Genomic DNA, 22,773 nt, shown 5'->3' with positions numbered 1-22,773 from the left:
ATGTGCTAGTGTAAGGTGAGAAGGGTGAAAGTTCAAGGTTAGTCAGGGATGGAACACTTAAGAGAATGAGGGCAAAGGATGGTGAAGATGAGTTGCTGGACACTCCAGCCACTGTCACAGCGCCACCCTCTATCAAGAGGAAGCCACTGAATAGGAAGGCTCTGGGCAAGAGTGAAGAGGCAGAAATACTACTTATCCACATATCAGAAGCATTGTAGGATGGGGGGAAAATAGCATTAAGAGAAGCAACATTTACTGGTAAACATTTTGAGCAACTTTCTGAAGAAATACATCAGAAAAAACATATATATAATTCTTCCCTATATCTGTAACCATTGCCCCTCAATTACCCTAGGGAAAAAAATCTATACAAATTGTACAACAAATTAAATCTCAAAATAATTAATACACAAAAGGTATTTAAACCCCATGGAAAAGTGATGAATTTGAAAGTTTAAAAAAATTAAATTTTGCCAAAATGTCATAAATACCTGTATGGTATGCGTGTAAGGTGGATCAGCACGCCCTAATCCTGATTCTGGAGGTCTCACAATATCCAAAATGTTATTTGGCACAAATCCAGAGTCTCCACTTGCATTTCGAACTTTCCACCACTGCTTTCTATCATCAAGGATCTGTCATCACGCAAAAAGATAGAGACATCATTCCATACCAAAACCAATCTATGAAAGAAATTCAATTTTTATTCCTTAGAACAAGAAGCTCTTTTCACTTATAATAAACTGGCTTACTATCAACATATTGTGGGCTGAATGATTCCCAGGAGTTACACTAATAATTATAATCACTAGTATAGGACAGGCATGGAACCACCACTATCATGAATATACCTGAGGTTCTCATTACCTGCCAAGAATTTTTAACTACTGGCATTATTGGAAGTACTTATAGATGATGAAGATGACTTGCTTGGAGAGGCCTATATCCTTTGAATAGGAAGGAACAGTATGAAAACCATTATTTTTCACAAAAACTATGTGACTATCTGACATTATTTACCACAGAAGAGGAACTCTCCATTATGACCTAAGAAAGAGGTTTGGAAGTCATAGTAAATTACTCCCAGGATCATTAGCTTACTCACTGATGGGTATATTTGTGCAAGGGTACTAGGACAGGAATAAAAAACTGTGTTCTTATTAAAATATTATGATGCATCTATATAACTAGCATCGGTTACAAAATGCATAAAGCCTAGAAGAAGAAAGAGGACAAAGTAAGCCAAGAAATCCAACCTCTGTCCTCCACATCCCCATCTCTGTCTCCACCCCCTCCCCCAGAAAAACCCAATGAACAGAAAATAAGAAAAAGCAGCTCCCCCTCCTAGTTAGATATAGGCATCTATAATATACCTATATCCTTGATAAAATAACACTGTTTTAAGAATAATTTCTTGATCTCGTCATTTCTTTGAGGAAGGTTTAGATATATACCACATACAATAAATCCATTTTATTAAGAGTACTAAAAAAGTACAATTCTATTACCTCTAAAATATCATCCTTTAGAACAGAGAGCTCACTGTTGTTCCTTGCCACAAAGTCATACTTGGATTTGGCATATTTCTTGGGTTGTGCTTTGAGTGGTTCATAATTTCTATAAAAAGAAAGAGAAAATATCATTCAGCTAGCTCTTCCTATAGGCTGAAAACAGAAGTAAAACATCAGGGCAAGCTAATTCCTACCAGAAAACATCCTGAAAAATTATTTCAATAGCAGTTTAGTTGATCACATTACATAGAATATGAGAACTAAGTAAAAAAAAAAAAAAAACTTTGAAGTCCGTCTATTAAAATGAGCAAACTATGCCTACAGCAAAAATAAATAATGCAAAACCACAAGGTTAGTGGGTACTAAGGCGAATCTAGAATGCAAATCTATGAATTCTCTGTCCATTAAATATACTGGGGTATTGCTTTGTTAATTAGCATCTCTACCATGGAAGAACTAGAACAAAGATCAATGTTAGCATTTTTTATAAAATTAAAGGAGATGGAACATAATTTCCATAGTGGTAATTTAAATTATATGTTGATTTCAGTAATTCAAGCAATGTCTTCAATTCATATTAAAAATTATGACTAAGTGTCAATTTTTAGGAAAGCTTTGTCCAGTTCCTAAATTGCAAGGGAAGGTATAGATTAAGTACAAGACTAATAACACATCCTAGTTAATTAATTAATTCCTTACAAACTTATTTTAATAGTAAGAACAGGTTCAAGAGTCGTATGTTTTTTTAAAAAAGAAAACTTCCTTAAAGAACCACATAGTTCCTTCAATCATTAAATGACCATAAATAGATTTAACATAATTTAAAAAATACTTCTATACATAATACAATAAAACTTGGCTATTATAATAGTTTATTCATTTCAATAATCAAATAACTGTTTTTTTTTAATTAATTTTACTCCCTGTTCTCCTTCACTTATCTTTCCAAATTTCCTTACTCATTTCTACAAGATAAAGAGCAGAAAGGAACTAAAGATGTTTGTTCATCGTTCCGTCAAGTGGCCTACCAGGGTCCTCTGGAATCACCGCATGGTCAGCATTATAATTGTGGACACAATGTATCCTGTGGTCACAGGTAATCTGTAACCTCTTAGCAACTCCCGAAGAGTTAAGGTACAATGAAAAAGATGGCCCCTATGCTATGCTACCAATTGGCCATTTTTGATTTATTAAAAAAATAGTAAAAAGGGGGACGCCTGGGTGGCTCAGTTGGTTAAGCAGCTGCCTTCGGCTCAGGTCATGACCCCAGCATCCTGGGATCGAGTCCCACATCGGGCTCCTTGCTCCACAGGGAGTCTGCTTCTCCCTCTGACTTTGCCTTCCACTCTGCCTGTGCTCGCTCTTGCTCACTCTCTCTCTGACAAATAAATAAATAAAATCTTTAAAAAAAAAATAGTAAAAAGGGAGAAAAGTAACATTATAGCCAAATAATTATTGTATAATAATAATAACTTAAAAACTGTTCCATGGGCTTTCCACCCCTATTCCCTAGTTTCTATGTTTACATTCTACTTAGATTTCATTTGGGGGAAAAAAAATTCAACTACTTCAAAAGTCAGAAAAGCAGTAATTTCAGTTTCCTATCTCTCTTCCCTCAAGTTCTGCCCTTCCATGATCTAGAAAACAATCACTGTTAATAATAGAGTTGAATAATCTAGAAAACAATCACTGTTAATAATAGAGTTGAGTACACTGTAAAAGGGTAGAGTAACTCGCTGCCACTGTGTAACTGAACCAGCCAGTTAAAAAGAAAATTTTGCTGTAGTTCTTGAAATCTTTGTGATCCTGAGTATCTCAGAGGTGACTGCACTTTGTAAATTGCTTTAGAATGTACAAATCTTCATGGTTCAGTTTCTCGTCCTCTACAGATTAAATGTAGCTATGATATGGACCACAGTAATCAATCTGAAAATCCTATTTTGGAATTTTTCAGATATATGAATTTCTTAAGAGATCTATACTATATCAAAACATATGGTTTTGAAGTAATAAATATGCACTTGAGCCTGGTGGTGGGTCTTAAGGAGCACAGATTGCATGGAACACCAGGTGTGGTGCATAAACAATGAATTTTGGAACACTGAAAAAATAAAATACTTTTAAAATGCACTTGATAGAGAGCAGACGTGGAGTTGGCAATGATCAGAGACATCTCTAAAATGGAAACTGCTTTTGGATAGCAGTAAACTATAATCCCTAGGTGGTGAGGGCTCTATATTCAATAGGCAGTTTACCTAATGGCATGGTAAGTTTCACAGAAGAGTGACTATACTTTATGTTGCATTTACTGCCTTTCAGGCATGTAACAGAATTTAGGGTAATAAAAATAATTATAAAAGCAAATTTCAAAAAAGGAAAAAGAAAATATTAGGATGAGTAATAGGTTAGTCAAAAAGAATGTCAGTGAAATAATTTTCAAACTTCTGAAAATAATGTTCATGTGTTATTTGCTAGAAATTGAATCCACAATTAAAACTTATTTCGTATGTTGTATTTTCAAAATGTATTATTCATTGCTAATACTCATTGCTGACTTTATACTCAATATAACATGTTACAGGTGTCCTTAGAGTAATATCTGTGTAATTTCCACACCAGTTATTTAATATTACCTATTATCATTCCTAACAAAAATCACACATTTTAGATCCCATCTTCTTTAGATTCTATTAAGAAAAAAGAATAATGAGAAGAAGGAAAGGGACTGTAACACTAATAGTGAGTGAGGCTTTGAGGTAGGAAGGTAGCTGGGCAAATTCTCTATCCTACTTCATCTGAATGACCATTCTCCTGCATGTTTTTCACTTCCTTTTCTTTCCTTTTTGTAGAGGGGTTGGTCAATCTCATTTGCACAGGTTGGAAAACAAGACGGAAGAGGTAAACCTACTCCAAAGTGCCTTTATTTCTCCCCCCATCTCCAATCTCCATCTCTGCCCACACTGAATTTTTTTCAAGAGTGAAACTATGGGAAAATAAATGAAATATAAAACTGGAAAGTGAAAATACAATATAATAAGATGAAATAGCAAGAATGGCAAATAAAGCACTGAGTCCTTCTAAATATTTAGTTTATACTTAGAAACAGCTCTATCTACAGGAAGGTTTGTTTTTGTTGGGGGAAGAGAAAGATGGAAATCATTTCCTTTAAAAGTTACAGAGCTAGAAGGATCCTTAGAGACCATCTGGTATAAACTAATGGGGAGTTTCAAAACAATTCTTCTTTCTTCTTAATTCACAGATTTTGTCAGAGCATCTTTTTAAAAAGGGGAAGACATCCAAAGGCACTACACTAAATTAGAGTTATAGGCTGGAGGTTTTCCAGTAAGAATTATAGACTAGAGGCTGTGTTTATCAAAGCCGATTCTATAAAGGAACAACTGAAACTTCATTAAACAATTAACAGATGGAAAGTTTAAAGAAGTTGTGAACAATGCGGACGCTGGGACCTCTATTTGCACTAAATGAGAGACAGGTATCTGTCTCTTCAAGTGGTGCCCATGAAATGTTACCTATCTACGTGGCGATTAGGAGTTGGCTTAAAAGCCACAGCTGCTTCCCCTTGGTCCAGATGGGGCCCTCTTGTGTACATATTATTGAACGCATACCCATCTGCTGGAGGATACTCTGACACACCGGACTGCTGAAAGACAAAGGAAAAGAGATTAAAGAGTCACTAAGACTATTGGAATGACAACTAATATTAATCAACAAAATCCTCCACTACATTGTTATGTTTCTCATTTTTAAGTATTTGACCATTATTAACAAGTTATGAAATCCCCGGGGGTGATATACTTTTGTCAAAGACCTATTTATAATAGGAAAAGTCATTAGTATAAAAATTCTGAAAATAAGTGGGTATACAAACGATAAATTCTCTCCTCGGGAACTTTAGTAATAGATGGTTTTGGTAGTAGGTGGACTTTAACAGTTTACATAAAATAAAGCTGGTTTAAAAACAACAATAAAACTCTGCCCACTCGCTCTCTATGTTTAAGAAACAGACCCTTACCACTCTAGCAAAGTAAATAATATCACATGAAAATCATTTAAACTCTGTGTATTAAAATCACACTACAATCTCATTTTTTAAAGGTACACAGATACTTTTTTTTTTAACTTTAAAAAAAAAATGGCAGCCACTATTACCAGATTTACTATTGAGGGAAATACAGAAAGACAGAAGAAAATACAGAAAGACAGAAACACACTGATCTTAACATTCAATACAGGATCAGACAATGCTGAAGTAATTCCTTTTTGTAGTTAACCGAATTTCAACATGAGCCCACTGGGAGCTACCAGGAGGGGGAACTGAGGTCTATGGGCCTCAGTGAGCACCATGGTTTCAAAGCTATGGGGAAAAAACAAAGAAACAAAGATTAAAAAAAAAATCATGTAAAGACGGTAGCCGTTTCTTTATGTGAAATGAAGTATGGAGAAGGCACAACAGACCATGAAGTACTGGAAGTCCTTGGCTATTTAAATTGCTTGTGAACTCATTGGGGCAAAATATCTGAAACTGGAAATGTTTTAGAAAAGTCTTAGATACATGTTTACCATAGTTCATCCTAATGACAGAGTTGGCAGGGGTATAAATGTGTTTAAACACAGATGTGTAGGTAAGTTTTCTCCAATGGGCTAGTGTGACTGTCAAAACACCCACACTATATTACTCCTTTAGAACAGGCTTAACACATAAATACAAAGAAACAATTTTCACCATTTAAATACCTTGGTTTAAACCATCAACAAAATGAAAAAGCAACTATGGAATGGGAGAAAATATTTGCAAATCATGTATCTGATAAGGACTAAAAATCCAAAATATATAAAGAACTCATATAGCTCAAGAGAAAACAAACAAATAAACAAAAAACTCAATCCAGTCAAAAAATGGGCAGAGCAACTGAACAGCCACCTTTCCAGAGAAGACATACAAATGGACAATGGGTTCATGAAAAGGTGCTCAACATCACTAATCATCAAGGAACTGTAAATCAAAGTCACCATGAGATGTCACCTCACACCTGTTGGGATGGCTATCATCTAAAAGACAGGATAAAACAAGTGTGGGTGAGGATGTGGGGGGAAAAGGAAACGCATGTACACTGTCGGTAGGAATGTAAACTGGTGTAGGGCTATGGAAATCAGTCTGGAGGGGGATGCCTGGGGGACTCAGTCAGTTAAAGCAACCAACTCTTGATTTCAGCTCAGGTCACGATCTCCTCGTTGTGAGACCAAGCCCGTGTGCTCAGCAGGGAGTCTGCTTGGGATTCTCTCTTATTAAAAAAATAATAAATTTAAAAAAGAAAACAGTATGGAGGTTCCTCAAAAAATCAGAACTAGAACTACCATACTATTCCACAGACTCGCTAGTGGGTGTAATACTAAAGGAAATGAATTTAGGATCTTGAGGAGATATCTTCATCTCCATGTTCACTGCGGCTTTGTTCACAATATGGAAACAACCTAAGCACCCGTCAACAGATGGATGGGTAAAGATACAGTATTAATATATAATGAAATATTATTCAGCTATGAGAAAGAACCAAATCATGTTATTTACAACAACACAGATGAACTTTGAAAGCATTCTGCTAGGTGAAATAAGCCAATCAGGAAAAGAAAAATACTGCATGGTATCACTTATATGTGAAATTTTTAAAAATGTTAAAAAGCTGAACTCATAGAAACAGAGTAGAAAAGCAGTTGCCAAGGGCTGGGGGAAATTGGGAGCAGTTGGTAAAAAGGTACAGACTTTCAGCTATAAATGAATAAGGTCTGAGGATCTAATGTGAAATGGTGAAGATAGCTGATAACACTATATTGTGCAATTACAATTTGCTAGCAGAACTTCAATGTGCTCACCAAAAGAAAAACAGATAAATATGTGAGGCAACAGATGTGTCAGAGCGCTAACTAACTAGATGGGTGGTGGTGGGGGGGATTCTTTCACAATGCCTTACAAATCACCAGATGAACACCTTAAATATCTCATGATTTTGTCAATTATACCTCAATAAAGCTGAAATTAAAAATGACAAATAAGTAGCTTAATTAATTCAGTTTCTCACTTCCCTAGTTGAGAGGAGAGGCCCTGGATGGTTAGCAATGTTTTATAGACGGGGGGAGTGCAAGAACCTGTCAGAATCACCCTCACCTTTGGCTAACTCTGAACAGAAGAGAATGTGGTCAGTCAGCATGAGATTACCAGGTCCTGAGAGTGACCGGAATTATTGCAAGGGAGGAGAGGAATGATGCCGAGTGACTAACTGTGATGACTACACGAGCTTGTTTAGGTCTGCTGCTCCTTCAGAGGAAGGAAAGAAGTTGAGTATTGCCACACCATGTCACCTATGTCTTTCGATTCTACACAAAACCACCAGATCCTGAATCATCCAGGTCTTATCCTGAGTGTATTTATTTTAGTAGCAATAAAGTATAATAAAGCTCCTCTGCTGGGGATGATTGCATTTTTTTTTATGCATTTTAAATCACCATTAGTTGGTCTCTCTTCCAACAAATTCTTAAGGCATAAAAATCCCCCTAAAACAGCTAGCAGGCGCTTTTCATTTTATTTTTTGAAACCTCTGAATAAGTACTTAGGCCATAAAATGGAAAATAGTTTACAACAGGAAAGTGATAACTCATTTCTAGGAAAGATTCTCAATAATTCTTCCTTTAAGATTACTTCTTCGGTGAGGGTAGACAACTTCTACATTGGAAGCCCAGAACACGTTACTCACTCTTTAAATACGTAAGTTTTTGAAAAAGAATGTACGAAAGTGAATTTCTGAGGCAATACATTATTAAGTGAATGTATTTTCCCATTTAAGATATAGGACTGTAAGCTAGAAATTTCTGTGATTTCAAAATAGTTGGCTGTAACTATAGCAACAAGTGTGTCATAATTTCATGTTCAATTACACCTTTTTTTTCCTTTAGAAAAGCTGCCCTCTATGAGGAAAGGAAATCCACAGTGATGAGGTCTGAACTATAAAATCCACAGTGCTAAGGTCCAGAGAGGGACTGCCAACCAGTGCAAAGGCTGTGAGGTCATCTTCTTAATCACTTGGAAGAAACAGCAGTTAGAGACTCTACCCTTCGATGAGCCAGAGGAAAAAGCAATTATGTTAGAAAAAATATATACCTTCAAAGCAGTACATTTGTTTTATTTCTAAAGTTTCAAAATCTAACCAATCTTCTATAATATTATGGTTACAGTCCAAGGGACTGATTTTTAAAAATTTAACTTATGTGCTTTTCCTTAAAAGTGAAGATTTACTCTGGTTTGTTAATCATTCCTTCATATCGTGTTTGCCTTATTACAAATACCCACAGCATGCTGAGAAAATTAAACTATGGAATTAAATAAAGGAAATGAGCCAGACTTCAAGGAGGATCTAGTCATCATTTACTATTTCTTCTCCAAACTAGACCTCATTCATCTAATTCCTTGGGTTCTGATCCTTCTACTTGGTTTCATTCGGCTTTAAGCAATGTTTGATTTTCTTTTTTGACAGGACAAGAAGAGTCACAGGAAAATCATTTTTAAGAAATGTGCAGAGAAAACTTACCTAATTTCAATGCCTCAATTTGCTCCCCATGTAGGTTATACTCTAAAGTTTACTAAAATACTTAAAAGGCACAATAAATTTTGTGATCTCCTCAGGGTGTGTTAGTGTTATAAATGATCATTTGAGCCTAGGGACTGAGTCCAGAAGAAACTCTGGCCTTCTAGAGCCAGGCAGAGGTTTCGGAATTTAGAACTAGGGGGAAGGAAGGAGGGAAAGAGGGAAGTCAGGAAGCAGGAAAGAAATGGGACATTTGGGAAAGAGCTGCTTGGGACAGGCTTCAGGGACCTAGGTTCAGGGAGCTGTATTAAGCATCTGACGATGGAGAGAAAAAACAGAAAGAACAAGCTGAGCACCAGGCAGGCAATTTTCTACAAGGGGAGAAAGCAGGCACTCAAAAATTGAGACGGGATCACCGGGCTCAGGGAACAGCAGCAGGTGGGTAGGGGTGAGAGCTAACAGGATTCTAAGGCTGGCATTAGGCTTCACAGGGAAACAAAACAACTGTCACAGCAATGACAGAGAAGTGAGAGGTAACCAATGGCAGCCAGACAGATTATTCATTAGTTCTAGAACAACAATCTTCAGATCAATGAGAACTCACAATCAGAATTACAAGAGAATGCACGTTATTACACGCTCTAAAAAAAGTGGTGCTAAAAAACTACCTCTGTGGATAATCTTTTCGTCTCCTGTTTGCGCTGATGTTCTGCTACATTTGCCACAGACTCGGCCAGCTGATAAAGATCTTGTTCCATTGGGGCTCCCATGAAGTTCAGCATGGGGGGCTCCCAACCATTGCGGAACCGTGGGACATATGGTGGAATGAACTGCTCTTTTGGCCACTCTGCTCTGTAGAGGAACATTAAGGCACAAAATTAAGAAATGTATCTATGTTCAAAATTACTGTCAACAAAATTAGCCTCAAAAAACAAAAACATGGCAACAAACAAAAACAAAGCATACCTAATCTGCCCTCTCTCCACTCAAAAAGGGAAAATGGACATGCTTATAATAGTCTGTAATGCCAACGAAAGGAAAGAGAGATTGAATTCTGCTTCATGATCTGTTTTCAGTACACTGCCTCAATTCTCCATTAACTCAATTTTGTAACATGGATACAGGTTTTGAAAATTTGGAAAGGGAGCATGAGGCTAGAAGTGTTAAAAGTATTTAGAACATGAACTTCTCTTGTATCTAAAGTAGTTTCAGATTCTCCTTCTCTTCCCTCCCTCCCAACGGTATGAATGCTCCTGGTATCAGATATATCTTTCAAAAGAGAAAACAACAGAGAATGTTCTTAACATTTATGATTTTTTAAGTTATAAAGTCCCCTAAATGAAACATTACCAATTTTATAAATTAAATTTATCAGTGAGCCATTAATCAGTAAAATCAAGTTAGGACTAATCTGAAATTGCAATCATTGCCCATTCATTATTTAATGACTCTAAGTGAGGCTTATTTCTACAAGCTCCTAATCACTCATGAACCACAAAAATAACTGGGACAGAAATTATAGCTTCATTTCTGCTATATTGTGTTGTTTTATCTTTCACAAGTGAAAGATTAATTCTTCAGGTTATATTTCTACTACGATGAAATGAGCCATTTTATTCAGATTATTATGCACCTTCATGATCTTTTTATCTTTATGAATTTTTAAATCAGTACATCCACTTCCTAATACTCTCAACAATTAGGATTTTAAAATTACTTTTTCTCTTGCCAAGAGCTAACAATATATTTCCTTTTGATGTAGTTTTTCCAAAAGTCAAATATTTTCTCATTTTGAGGTATGACCCCAAATTAAGAAATTAGAAAGTCTGAGCTATTTTTATACTAGGAGATCTGATTAATTTAGTAAGTTTCATGGGAAAACACTAAAAGATCCTACCTAGGCTTATCATTAGATTATAAACTATGAAAGTCCAATAGATTTAAGAAATCTATTTAGCCAAGTACAATATACAAATAGCATGATACAGTAGGTTATATTAATATGTAACTAAATTTAAATCTTGTTTTCAATATAAAAGCAACTATGATGCTTTTAAATTTTTTGCTTGGTAAATCATTCAATATGTAAATCGTATTCCAACACAAGCTATTGCCTAAGTCCAAAATATAAGTTTTATATTTTGTATACAAACACAGTTTATATGTTTCAACAGAAGAAAAGGAGGAGAAAAAAAAAATTGTGAACTGATCCATTACTTTCAGGCTAGCCCATTCAAAAGCATTAGGAAGAAAAGCTTCTAAGTGACCACACTGAATGACCCACTCTAAATAGTGAGAGAAATAAAATGATCTGAGTAAGTTAGGAAGGCAAAATTATTTATTTGCATATCATAAAATGAGAATTTTTTTTTTTTTTGCCTTGCTCAGGAAACTTCAACACTGCAATGTTAAATGAGGCAATCAATGTAAATGATTTGTCTTCCACAATCTCTTGACTGACAAAATACGATTTTTAAAACGATCCCCTCATCACAAAGCTATTGGTTCTCCACAGCCCACCTGCTTCTTTCCATGTACCTCATTTAACACCATCCCTCCTCGCCTCGTTCCCCACCAGCGCCTGCTACCCAAAGTCGATATACCAGCCAAATGCATTTTTCATTCTCCATTCTCTTGACTTCCTGCTTCATGCTCTCATTCATGCTTCTCTTTCTATTAGGAAGGCCCATTCCCAACTATGTATTTGTGGAAATCCTACTCATCCTGCTGAAAGGCAGCACAGCGAAATAATTAAGAACATCAACTCCAGAGCCAGACTGCCAGGTAAAAATCGCACATCTGCCACTAAAGACTTACATGGCTTTGAGTAAATTACTTAACCACTCTAGGCCTCAGTTTTGTTATCTGTAAAATGGGGATAACAATAGTACTTATGTAAAGCATGGAAGAGTGCCTGGCAAACACTATCTGTATAGTCTGTACATATATATTACATAGTAGACTAGTATTATTATCTATTGATTTTAAAGGCCAGCTCTTCTTTGAAAGGTAACTACCCACCCCCCAAACCCCCTCATCAAATCTTCTCCCTCATGGCTCCCCGTTGCCAAACATTAGTAGTTTATGGTCACTCCTGCTACTTAAGATCCTTATACTTTATATCTTCTCCACTAGACTAGCTTTTTAAGGGTTTAGGCTTTTTCATCTGTAATGCCTAGTCTTTTATAAGTAGAAGGTTAAATAACTATCTCATTAGATTCAAGTAATAACAAAGAACAATACTTGAAGTATTACAGGTATGAAACTCCTACACGTTTACCTGGCTTTCATCCAAGTTTCTCCCAGTGATATCCACAGCTGTCTTTCATCATTGTTGACAGTATAATTTAAGAAATCAATTGTGTCCTTAGTCAGTAGGGGGCTGAGTACCGAACTGGCTAGTTCAGGACCTCCTGTTGCCTGCACCACCTAAAATGACGATAAATCATTTTTTAGCAAGAAAATAATGATTAATGTATATTTTCCAAATATGTAAAAGCCATGCCAAAAGCAAGCACTGTTTTTATAGACTCAAATTCTGATGTGGTGCGGTGTATTCCTGAATGAAAAACAGCTTATTAAGTCAACCTGCCCAGCCCAATCATGACTAAAAATCTAGAATGAAAAGTCAGTAGTTTAACAACTTTCACAGGATCTGTCTATTGGCTGCACAGGACTGTATTTTCCCTGGAAAATACTAATGGCTATCCAGAGAATTCTTAGTCAGGTGGTTTAACTATCTCTGCTTTTTGCTTAAAAAATTACATGTATTTTTCCTGGCAAATCTATTATCCCAAGCTTGAAAAATATGGTTCTATAAATGAATACTACAGAGAGAAATAAGGCTCAACTTAATGGTCTATGGCTATGCCTATAAAGACATTCAAAAATAGAAGGATTCAGAGAGAAAAGTGAGCGACGAATGAAAACTGGTACTCTGAATCTATAATATTTTTCTCCAGAATTTAATTCTAGGAAATTGTCCTGATTTAAAATGGGTAATTTAATGATTAGCAGAAACAAATAAGCAGGTGCAACTCTCTGATAAACAAAATGATGATAAGTGCATGTCTGGAAACTGCTCCAAATTGCCTTCTCAGAGGCTATTTCCTGGCTAAAGAATGGTAGTTATCTCCTAGAGCAGAAACCAGAGCGCTTTTATAAAAATCTCACCTTCCCAGAGATATGGCACAAGAAAAAAGGAATTTTTTTTTTTTAATGGCTCCAGACCAAGAATCAGTTTCTCAGTTTCTCCCCGGTCATCCAAGTGTTCTGAGCACACTGTGCTGTTGTATGCCTCTGTGTATCTGCATGTGCTGCTTCCCAGTTCCCCAGAAGGCCCTTCCTTTATCACTCAGAACTCTACTCCAGTACCACCTCTTTCAAGAAGCCCTACTTAATCCCAAACCATTGCTCTAAGGCACCTCAGAGTCCTCGGAACAATTTATGCATATAAGTTGTTACATTTTAACTTATGGCTTATTTTTCATTCTTTTCCCTCCAATGAGGACTTGGACCAAGTCAACTGCAGAAGACATAAGTGTTAGGGGGAGAACTGAGAATCAGTGAAAGGAAAGATGAGAAATAAGGAGGGAGGCTGAGTCTTACTTGAGAACAAAATTTACCCTGACAGCCTGGTACAGTAATTTTCTTACGTCCGAGTCCCCTAAAGCACTTCTGGTGAATGTGCAGGGATGATTAAGAGGGAAAAGTACAGGGAAAAATCTAGGAGTAGAGGAACTTTAAAATCTGTGGCTTCACAGCGGGAAGAGGGAACGAAATAGAAGAAATGTAAAGGAAAAAAGCTTAAAGACAAAGTTCCCCCTAGAGAATGGATGCTAAGCCCATATGCATATATAGACACTGTGGGTGGGTTTGTGTGTGGAGATGCTGAGGGCAGAGGGTGGGTCCTGTAAGGTTTAAAACCACAGATTTGGTGTGGCTGGTCATAGGCCCTAAATAAATGTTCCTTCCCATGTCTCTTGTCCAAATAATATGTCTGGGGTTCTATAGGCAGAACATTAAAAGGAGCAACAGATACATTCTGATTAGAGAGACCATGAATAAGGAGTCATTTCTGATGAAAAAAGATCCTATTTTCAGATACACAGCTTGATCAGTAAGGCAAATTTCTACATTTTAAGGAAACCAAACCAGTCCCATTATTTTATAGCTCTCCTTTATGTAATGACTACATATCTACTTATGATGTGTGAAAGAGTGTGCCAAGAATGAGGAGGTGGCAAAAACAGCTTTAGAGTCAAAAGTTCCTAATATTCAAACTAAGACAGTATCAAATGTGTTAAAGAATAAGGAATATAAATTTTGTTAATTAGCTACTATGGGCTTCTTTGCATATGAATGTCCTTGATCTAATTTTTAAAAGAGCTTATAAAGCAAGAAGTATTCAACAGTAACTAGACAAGTAGAAATCTGATGTTCTATACGTAGCAACAACATATGGAAGCATTCATAAATTATTGATGTAGTCTTGGACTTTCATCTTCTAATCTCTTATTGCCCAGTTCTGACATTTATGCTGATGTTACTTTCCTATGCTGGTAAGACAATATTCATTTTACATTCTACTTCAGGTCTTGTCTAGTTGCCCTTGGGGAAAGAAGGAGATTTATTATCCCTTTCGTTACTTGGATACTTTCTTTCTCTCTCTCTCTCTCTCTTTCTTGATAATCAAGTAAAACCTATGGGAAATGCATTTGAATTTGCTCCATTTTCAGTAAATACTAGAGTACTTCAACCATAGCGTTCCTATGCCCTAAACCAAAATTAATGAAATTTATCTATTTTATACAGTTCTTACTCTTTAAAAAAACAAACACAGAAATAATACACTGGATAATCACACATTACTAACAATTATCATTGCTGCTAGTGTCATCCTACAAAGGAATCATTTGCTCTTCTGATGGGGAGAGCCATTCACAACCATTCCACTCATGCCTGCTTTAGCCCAGAAAGTAGGAAACTCTGTCCTCCTCGAAGTTTTTAAAAGGGATTCCACTCTCTTTCCACTCCTCCCTCACTCATCCTCCCACAAAAACCGGAATGCCCTATCCGGTAGAATTGTAGAAAAGGGTGATTTGTCACCTACTCTCTTCTCAGATCTGTCTGTATGTGAGGGCAACAACTGTCCCATCTACCTCCTGCCACACACTTTCCCCAAACCCCTGTACTCTTCTGTTGTGTTCTCTTAAATATTCCAGTAAATCCTCCTAACTGCCCTGTAGGACAAGACGGTTTGTTCATTAGGTCAGCCTAGAAAAGTTGCTATTACACCATTTGCAGATATAAGAAATATATAATGGGAAGGGAAGTATATTACCTTACTATATAAGGAAAGAACATAGCTGCCTATTGAAAATCTAGATGTGTATCTTGGATCCTGGCCTATGGCAAAGGGGTATAACCTTTGGCTGGATAAACTCATAGGAACCTCCAACTCCTTCACAAAGGGAATTGTTCTCAACACACCCTTTTGTTAGTTTCAAAAATTATACCTTAGGTAAAAATACACATGTATGAGAAGGGAGTTTTCTGGGGAAAAAATGTATTCTATGTATATCACTCGACCTGGCACAGAGTGAGCAGGTAAAGACTACGAATTGTTCCCTAGTGTCCACTCTCTTCTTCCTTCTAGAAAGAGAAGACCCTACATTTTAGATAAACCTACAGCCAAACAGTTGAAGATATTCCTCTGGTGTTCAGTATGGCCCCATGAAAACATTCAGGCCAAATGGGCAAAGGTAGAAATTATCTAAATTCAGAGTCACCTCCTGAAAGATAAATCATCTTTCTTTGCCCTTGTACAGCTATGACAAGGGCACAGAGGTAAATCAGCTTCCACTACAGAGATAGCTGACACAGTTGCTCAATTCTTCTCTTGGACACATTTTCTTCATTTGGTTTCCAGAATACTATAGTATCCTTATGTTTCCTCTCCTGACTTAACTGCTTCTTCTCAATTTTCTTTGTTGGTTCTTTCTGTTCTCCTAACACTGAAATTGCCCAGAGCTCAACCAGTCCTTGTTCCTCTTCTTAATTATAATTACTACTTTGGTGATAATTTCATGGCTTTAAATGCTTTCTATATACAGGTGATCCTCAAATATGTCTCTCTAGCCTTGATTTCTCCACTGAACTCCAAATTAATCTATTCAACTACCAAATCAAATTTTTCCATTTAGATGTAACAAAATTTTGACATGTCTTAAACTGAATTCCTTATCTTCCTCCAAAAAAACTGTTTTATCTATTGTCTTCCCCATCTCAATTAGTAATTAGTCCGTCCCTCCACTCTTAGGCCAAAACCTTTGGAGATACCCTTGGTTCTTGCATAGCACATCTAATCGACCAGCAAATGTTGCTCTATGTTCTATAATGAAAATCCAACTTCTTTGTACAATTTCTAATGCCACCAGGTCCAAACACCATCATCTCCAATCTGGATTATTTTAATAACCACCCCAGTTCCTTCTTCCCCGATTTCTAAGTATTCTAGCCAGAGCAAACCTTTCCTGCTGAAAATATTCCAAAGGTTTAAAAGATTTCATAATCACTTATAAAGACCAACAAAATATGACCTCTTGTTGCTTTGCTGACTTCATCTCCTAATTAAGATCTCCCTCATTCTGTTCAAGTCACAATACTTATTTATTCCAAGAATACAATTTGCAATTACCATCCCAGAGCACTCACAATAGCTGTTCTCTGTCTGGAATTGTCTTCTTTCAGAAATCTGCATGACGCATTCCTCACTTCATTTGCTGAAATGACACCTTCTCACCTTAACCAACCCTATTCACAAAGGCTAATACTCTATCTCACACACGTGTGTATGGTTGCATGAGCATACACTGGAAACCTTCCCTATTCTGTGTCCCTGCTGTATTTTGTCAAATAACACTTCTTTTTAGCAAAAGGTACTATTTATGCATATATTCAGGTTACTGATTGCCCCGCCATACTACAAGAGGTTATAAGAGGGTAAAAACTTATGTTTATTTTATTCCTGATAAGCTACTAATAATGCTAAGCATATAATAATAGTCTCTAAATGAATATTTCTCAATGAATAAATAAATGATCAAAGCCCTCCATACAGTATCAGTACTCCCTCATGCCTAGCCTATTTTGGGAGAAAGAGAAAAACTTCTATATTATTTTAGCCATTTGTATTATATCCTAGTATATTTTGAAACATGAGCATCTGATAAATGTTTCTTTTCATCTTCCTTGCTCTGTCACAGCTATCGGTTTCCTCAGCTATAAAGTAAGGCACTTGAACAGGATGATTTCTAAGGTTCTTTCAAACTCTCAAACTGGACATTCTAGATGCTTACATAGATGCCAAGGGAAATCATAACTATGCAAGGTAATGAAGGAAAACTGTCGAGATACGTCAGACAGAAACTTGGGGTTGAAAATCATACTAAGAGTGATTACTTTCTTAAATTAACAGTCTTACCATATTTAATGGAGTAAATAAAAAATGAACCAAATCTGCAGCACTCGGATTCTGGATGTGAGACTTCAGTTTGGACTGTAGCATTAAGAAAACAGATGAACAGATTACTATGATGTCATCAAGCAAAAAACAGATGCTCCTAAAGGTCCAACACAGACTCAAAGCAAGAGTTCTTTACTGTTAGTTTCACTTGTGAGATACGAATCAGCCTAGGTAAATCAGATTAAAAGAATTTAGTTTAAAAAAAAGTTAGGAGTTGCTCTTTTTTTTTTTTTTTCATTTTCTTTTTTATTTTCTTTTTTTTTTTTTCATTTTTTTTTTAAATTTTTTAAATTTTTTATTCATTCTTTGTCTTTTTTAGTTTTTTACAAACCCTTGTGTCGAGGGCTGACTTTCAATAGATCGCAGCGAGGGAGCTGCTCTGCTATGTACGAAACCCCGACCCAGAAGCAGGTCGTCTAAGAATGGTTTAGCACCAGGTTCCCCACGAACGTGCGTTGCGTGACGGGCGAGGGGGCGGCCCCCTTTCCGGCCGCGCCCCATTTCCCGGGGACGAGGGGCTCTCCGCACCGGACCCGGTCCCGACGCGCGGCGGGGCGCGGCGGGGCACGCCACGCCACGTGGGGCGCGCGCAGCGGCCCGCCGGCGGGGACGGCGGGGGACCGGCTATCCGAGGCCAACCGAGGCTCCGCGGCGCTGCCGTATTGTTCCGCCTGGGCGGGATTCTGACTTAGAGGCGTTCAGTCATAATCCCACAGATGGTAGCTTCGCCCCATTGGCTCCTCAGCCAAGCACATACACCAAATGTCTGAAGTTGCTCTTTTTTAAAAAAAATTTTTTAAAGATTTTATTTATTTATTTGACAGACAGAGATCACAAGCAGGCAGAGAGGCAGGCAGAGAGAGAGGGAGAAGCAGGCTCCCTGCTGAGCAGAAAGCCCGAGTGGGCTTGCGGAGCTCCATCCCAGGACCCTGAGATCATAACCTGAGCCCAAGGCAGAGGCTTAACCCACTGACCCACCCAGGGACCTCAGGAGTTTTCTTTTTTGATAATTCACTTGGATATACAGGTTTTATTATCTGTTGGCCTAATGAAAAGCAAATCGAGACACACATACCGAAAAAATCCACAACAACTTTAGCTCTTCATTTCATCAGGAATATCCTGGCTAGAATTTGATTTCTTTCATTTGTTTCTTTTAACTATATACAAACAAATTTCACTTACCAGAAGGTTAAATCCATGTTTAAACTTTTGTAAACAGTCAATGAACTCATCAGGAGGGGGAGGTTTTGCTCGCAGAGTTAAAACACCCTCTAAAAGAAATAAACGGGAAGCGGGACAGATGAAAGCAAAGTTATCAGAAAATCTATTAAATGAAAAAGTAAAAAGCCACATTTGTGTCTGTAAAATTTGATCATTCCAGATACAGCACTTCTTAGCTACTCTGCTGCGTCTCATAGACTTACTGTAACAAGCTAAGATAATCCAACATTTCAAAAGGACCCTTCTCTGCTTAGGCACTACTAATTCTTCATCAATTCCATAGATACATGCTGTATCCTTTTTATGTCCCAATGACTATACTTATCATCACAAAGACTATAAAAATGTGTGAGTTATAAACCCTGCTCTGAAGGGCCTTAAAAACTTTAGAAGACACAAATCGGTACATAAAAAGATACACCAAGGAAGTGCTATAGAAAGAGACTGCACTGGGTTGGGAGATGGAAAAATGGATACCTAAAAGATGTTTCAAGGGGAAAGTAGCTTTTAAAACAGGATCTGAAAGGTCTGTTACACAGCAATTTGGTAAGAAAATGTCATAGTTGGATATAACAGCATCAGTTTAAAAAAAAAAAAAACATGGGGAAAGGAAACTCATGTATGTGAGAAGAAAAACCAAAGCACAGAAACCTGAGAATGGGAAAGTAGACCAAGGTTGGATTGTGGGGTGACCATGACAATCAGGGGGTTGGAGTAGACTTAAATCTTAAATAGAACATGGACTTAAATAGAACATGGAATTAACATGCTGTTCAGAAGAATGAAGTGACTACATTAGAGCCTGAAGACAGCTGCCCTCCAGAATAGAAGACTGAAGGCTTGAAGACTCTTAGAGAGCCGGGTAAAAAATGATGACAGCTTGAAGCAGACATTAGCTATGAAAATGAAAAGGGAAACAACTGGATATAAAACACACTGAAGGGGCGCCTGGGTGGCTCAGTGAGTTAAAGTCTCTGCCTTCGGCTCAAATCATAGTCCCAGGGTCCTGGGATCGAGCCCCGCATCAAGCTCTCTGCTTTGCGGGGAGCCTGCTTCCCCTTCTCTCTCTCTGCCTGCCTCTCTGCCTACTTATGATTTCTGTCTGTCAAATAAAAGAAAAAAAAAATCTTAAAAAAAAAACACACTGAAAAACTAAAATCGATTTTGGCTGCATGCTGGAGAATGAAGTCATGCAAGAATCTGTGCTCTTAAATCTGGATGACCAAGAGGATAGTACACTGAATAGAGTACACAGATAGTACACAGAATACAGCAGGAATAACTGCTTGAGACATAAGGAAGCAATAATACTTAATTTCAGACTATAGGGAGGTGAGGTATATTCAGATGTACACATCTGGAAGAAAAATTTACAGGTCACATGCTTAGGATGTAGACATGAGCTAGAGAAAGACTGGGAGGTCATGCGTCATGAAAGGGATATCTACTTACTATTCTTTGATGTACTTCATTTGCTCCACAATTCTAAGTTTATACATTTTGAGGCCTTTTAAATAACTACCTACAACATACCCCAAAACCGCTTGCACATGAGCTGGATATATTGTTTGGGAGTTATGGGATTAAAAAATTCAAATCTATTGATATTTGTTAACTATTTTAATGAGAAAAATCAATCCTTTTAACAAAACAATGAGGTTCTCTAAAATAAAATAAATCAAAATATGGTAGGAACAGAGCTATGATTTTAACAGACATTAACGAAGGGGTCACTGGCTGAATCTCAGAGTCTCTGTGATTTAGGTTAAGTATCCCAGAGTCTTTTCTTACCGTAGCCAACTTGGAACCAAAACCGACCATTCCCTGGACTCTGCTTAGTCTCTGCCTAAATCCCAGGTGCAATCCCAACACTAGAAAAGGGACTTTTTGGCCCACTGTCAATGGAGTTTTGCTAAGCAGTTCCCAAGGGCAGAAACTCTGCCTAACACTGGAATTCTGAATGGTTTAAGAAAATCCAACTCACCTCCTGGTCCTTTCTTTTTACCTTTCTTACTTTTCTTCCTTTTAGAAAGCTCAGAAAATGCTTCAGCTGCTTTTTGGAGTTTTGTGATAAAAAATTCAATGTCATCCAAAATATGGTTTAATATTTGCTGGAATTAGAAATCAGAGAATAAAATATAAGCCAAAATAAAACCATTTTTGCCTTGACTGTATACTGTTAGTCAATAAAGGAAAATCAGAAAGCTTTTAAAAAAAATACCTCCCACATGCAACTCTCAAGTTTATCACTAATTCTATGAAAAAGAATTGAACTAAATATACCTATATGTGCAGCTAAAGTCTGACATTTTTCTTTACCTTAATTTTGTTCTATTTTCAATACCATAAAGAAAGCATTCACAATATCTATTCAGATTATTATTTTCAACTACTTTAATTCTCTCATGGTGTTCTCCCACATAAAGTTAGAGGGAAAAATCTGAAGAAACACCTTATTAGAAGAGCAAAGAGAAATTTTGTTTTTCTAATAAATGTGCCAACAATATTATTTCATGGAATTAAAGGTTTATAGAATGTTGTGATAACCAAATAAACACACAGATAATCTAGAATCATTATTAATGAGTTTCCATGTGGTAAAATAGAATTCATGATGAACTGTTTTCAGGGATTATTGGATCAGTTATTTTTCTCCTTAAATGGTTTTATTTTTAATTTTTATTTATTTTTTAAATTTCTTTTCAGTGTTCCAGAATTCAGTGTTTATGTACCACACCCAGTGCTCCATGCAATACGTGCCCTCCTTAATACACACCACTAGGCTCACCCAACCTCCCACTCCCCTCCCCTCCAAAAGCCTCAGTTAGTTCCTCAGAGTCCACAGTCTCTCATGGTTTGTCTCCCCCTCCAATTTCCCCCAACTCCCTTCTCCTCTCCATCTCCCCATGTCCTCTGTGTTATTCCTTGTGTTCCACAAATAAGTGAAACCATATGATAATTGACACTCTGCTTCACTTATTTCACTCAGCATAATATCTTCCAGTCCTGTCCATGTTGATACAAAAGTTTGGTATTCATTCTTTCTGATGGAGGCATAATACTCCATAGTGTATAAGGACCACATCTTCTTTATCCATTCGTCTGTTGAAGGGCATCTTGGTTCTTTCCACAGTTTGGCAACTGTGGCCATTGCTGCTATAAACGTTGGGGTACAGATGGTCCTTCTTTTCACTACATCTGTATCTTTGGGATAAATACCCAGTAGTGCAATTGCAGGGTCATAAGGAAGCTTTATTTTTAATTTCTTAAGGAATCCACACTGTCTTCCAAAGTGGCTACACCAACATGCATTCCCACCAACAGTGTAAGAGGGTACCCCTTTCTCCACATCCTATCCAACACATGTTGTTTACTACTGTATTTTTAATTTCATTCATTCTGACTGGTATAAGGTGGTATCTCAATGTGATTTTGATTTGAATCTTGGATCAGTATTGATTATCTCACATACTATAGTCTTAGGTGACTTTCTCAAGTACATGTGAAACCTGACATTCTTCTAATTTAAAAGACTAGAAACTGGGATTAAATAAACTTTTAAGTATAATAAATAATGGTATAATATAAAAATTAAATCCCAATCTTCAAATTCCTATATATGTTTCCAAACAAGCTAGGAATGTGTATAACATAAATGGGAATTATATTGAGATCATATTTTATTATTACATCACAGGGCACTGTCATTCTGTTAAGTAAATTACTATTTTATTGCTAATAAAAATAAATACAGCTTTATCTTGAATAAAGAGTTAAAATCTACATATCTGCTTTTTAAAAATTCCACTTAACTTTTATGTTTCAGGCATTATAAACATTTTTAAATAAATGTCATGAAGAGATATTTAGCAGACATTTCAATTATGAATTACCAACTACCAAAAAGTTAAAA

At 36.8% G+C, this 22,773-nt stretch overlaps 1 protein-coding gene across 6 annotated transcripts in view; it reads right to left on the bottom strand.

The window, feature by feature from the left end:
• Positions 1-22,773, bottom strand: part of EPS8 (epidermal growth factor receptor pathway substrate 8) — a 181,575-nt gene that overhangs the window by 19,963 nt on the left and 138,839 nt on the right. For 5 of the 6 annotated variants that reach the window (XM_045073347.1, XM_045073346.1, XM_045073349.1 and 2 more), the window contains 8 exons: positions 20,845-20,971; positions 18,822-18,910; positions 17,595-17,669; positions 12,390-12,538; positions 9,778-9,961; positions 5,042-5,172; positions 1,509-1,617; positions 492-635 (listed from right to left, as the gene is read on the bottom strand). In XM_045073347.1, coding sequence (XP_044929282.1) covers positions 492-635; positions 1,509-1,617; positions 5,042-5,172; positions 9,778-9,961; positions 12,390-12,538; positions 17,595-17,669; positions 18,822-18,910; positions 20,845-20,971 — 1,008 coding nt within the window. The remainder of the gene's footprint in view (positions 1-491; positions 636-1,508; positions 1,618-5,041; positions 5,173-9,777; positions 9,962-12,389; positions 12,539-17,594; positions 17,670-18,821; positions 18,911-20,844; positions 20,972-22,773) is intronic. The other variant, XM_045073345.1, reaches the window with a different exon arrangement.

Source organism: Mustela putorius, unplaced genomic scaffold, assembly GCF_011764305.1.
Source record: "Mustela putorius furo isolate JIRA1106 unplaced genomic scaffold, ASM1176430v1.1 tig00537227_pilon_pilon_pilon, whole genome shotgun sequence".
Taxonomy (NCBI): Eukaryota; Metazoa; Chordata; class Mammalia; order Carnivora; family Mustelidae; genus Mustela; species Mustela putorius.
Note: the sequence above shows the minus strand (reverse complement) of the source record. Positions and strands in the feature narration are given on the sequence as shown.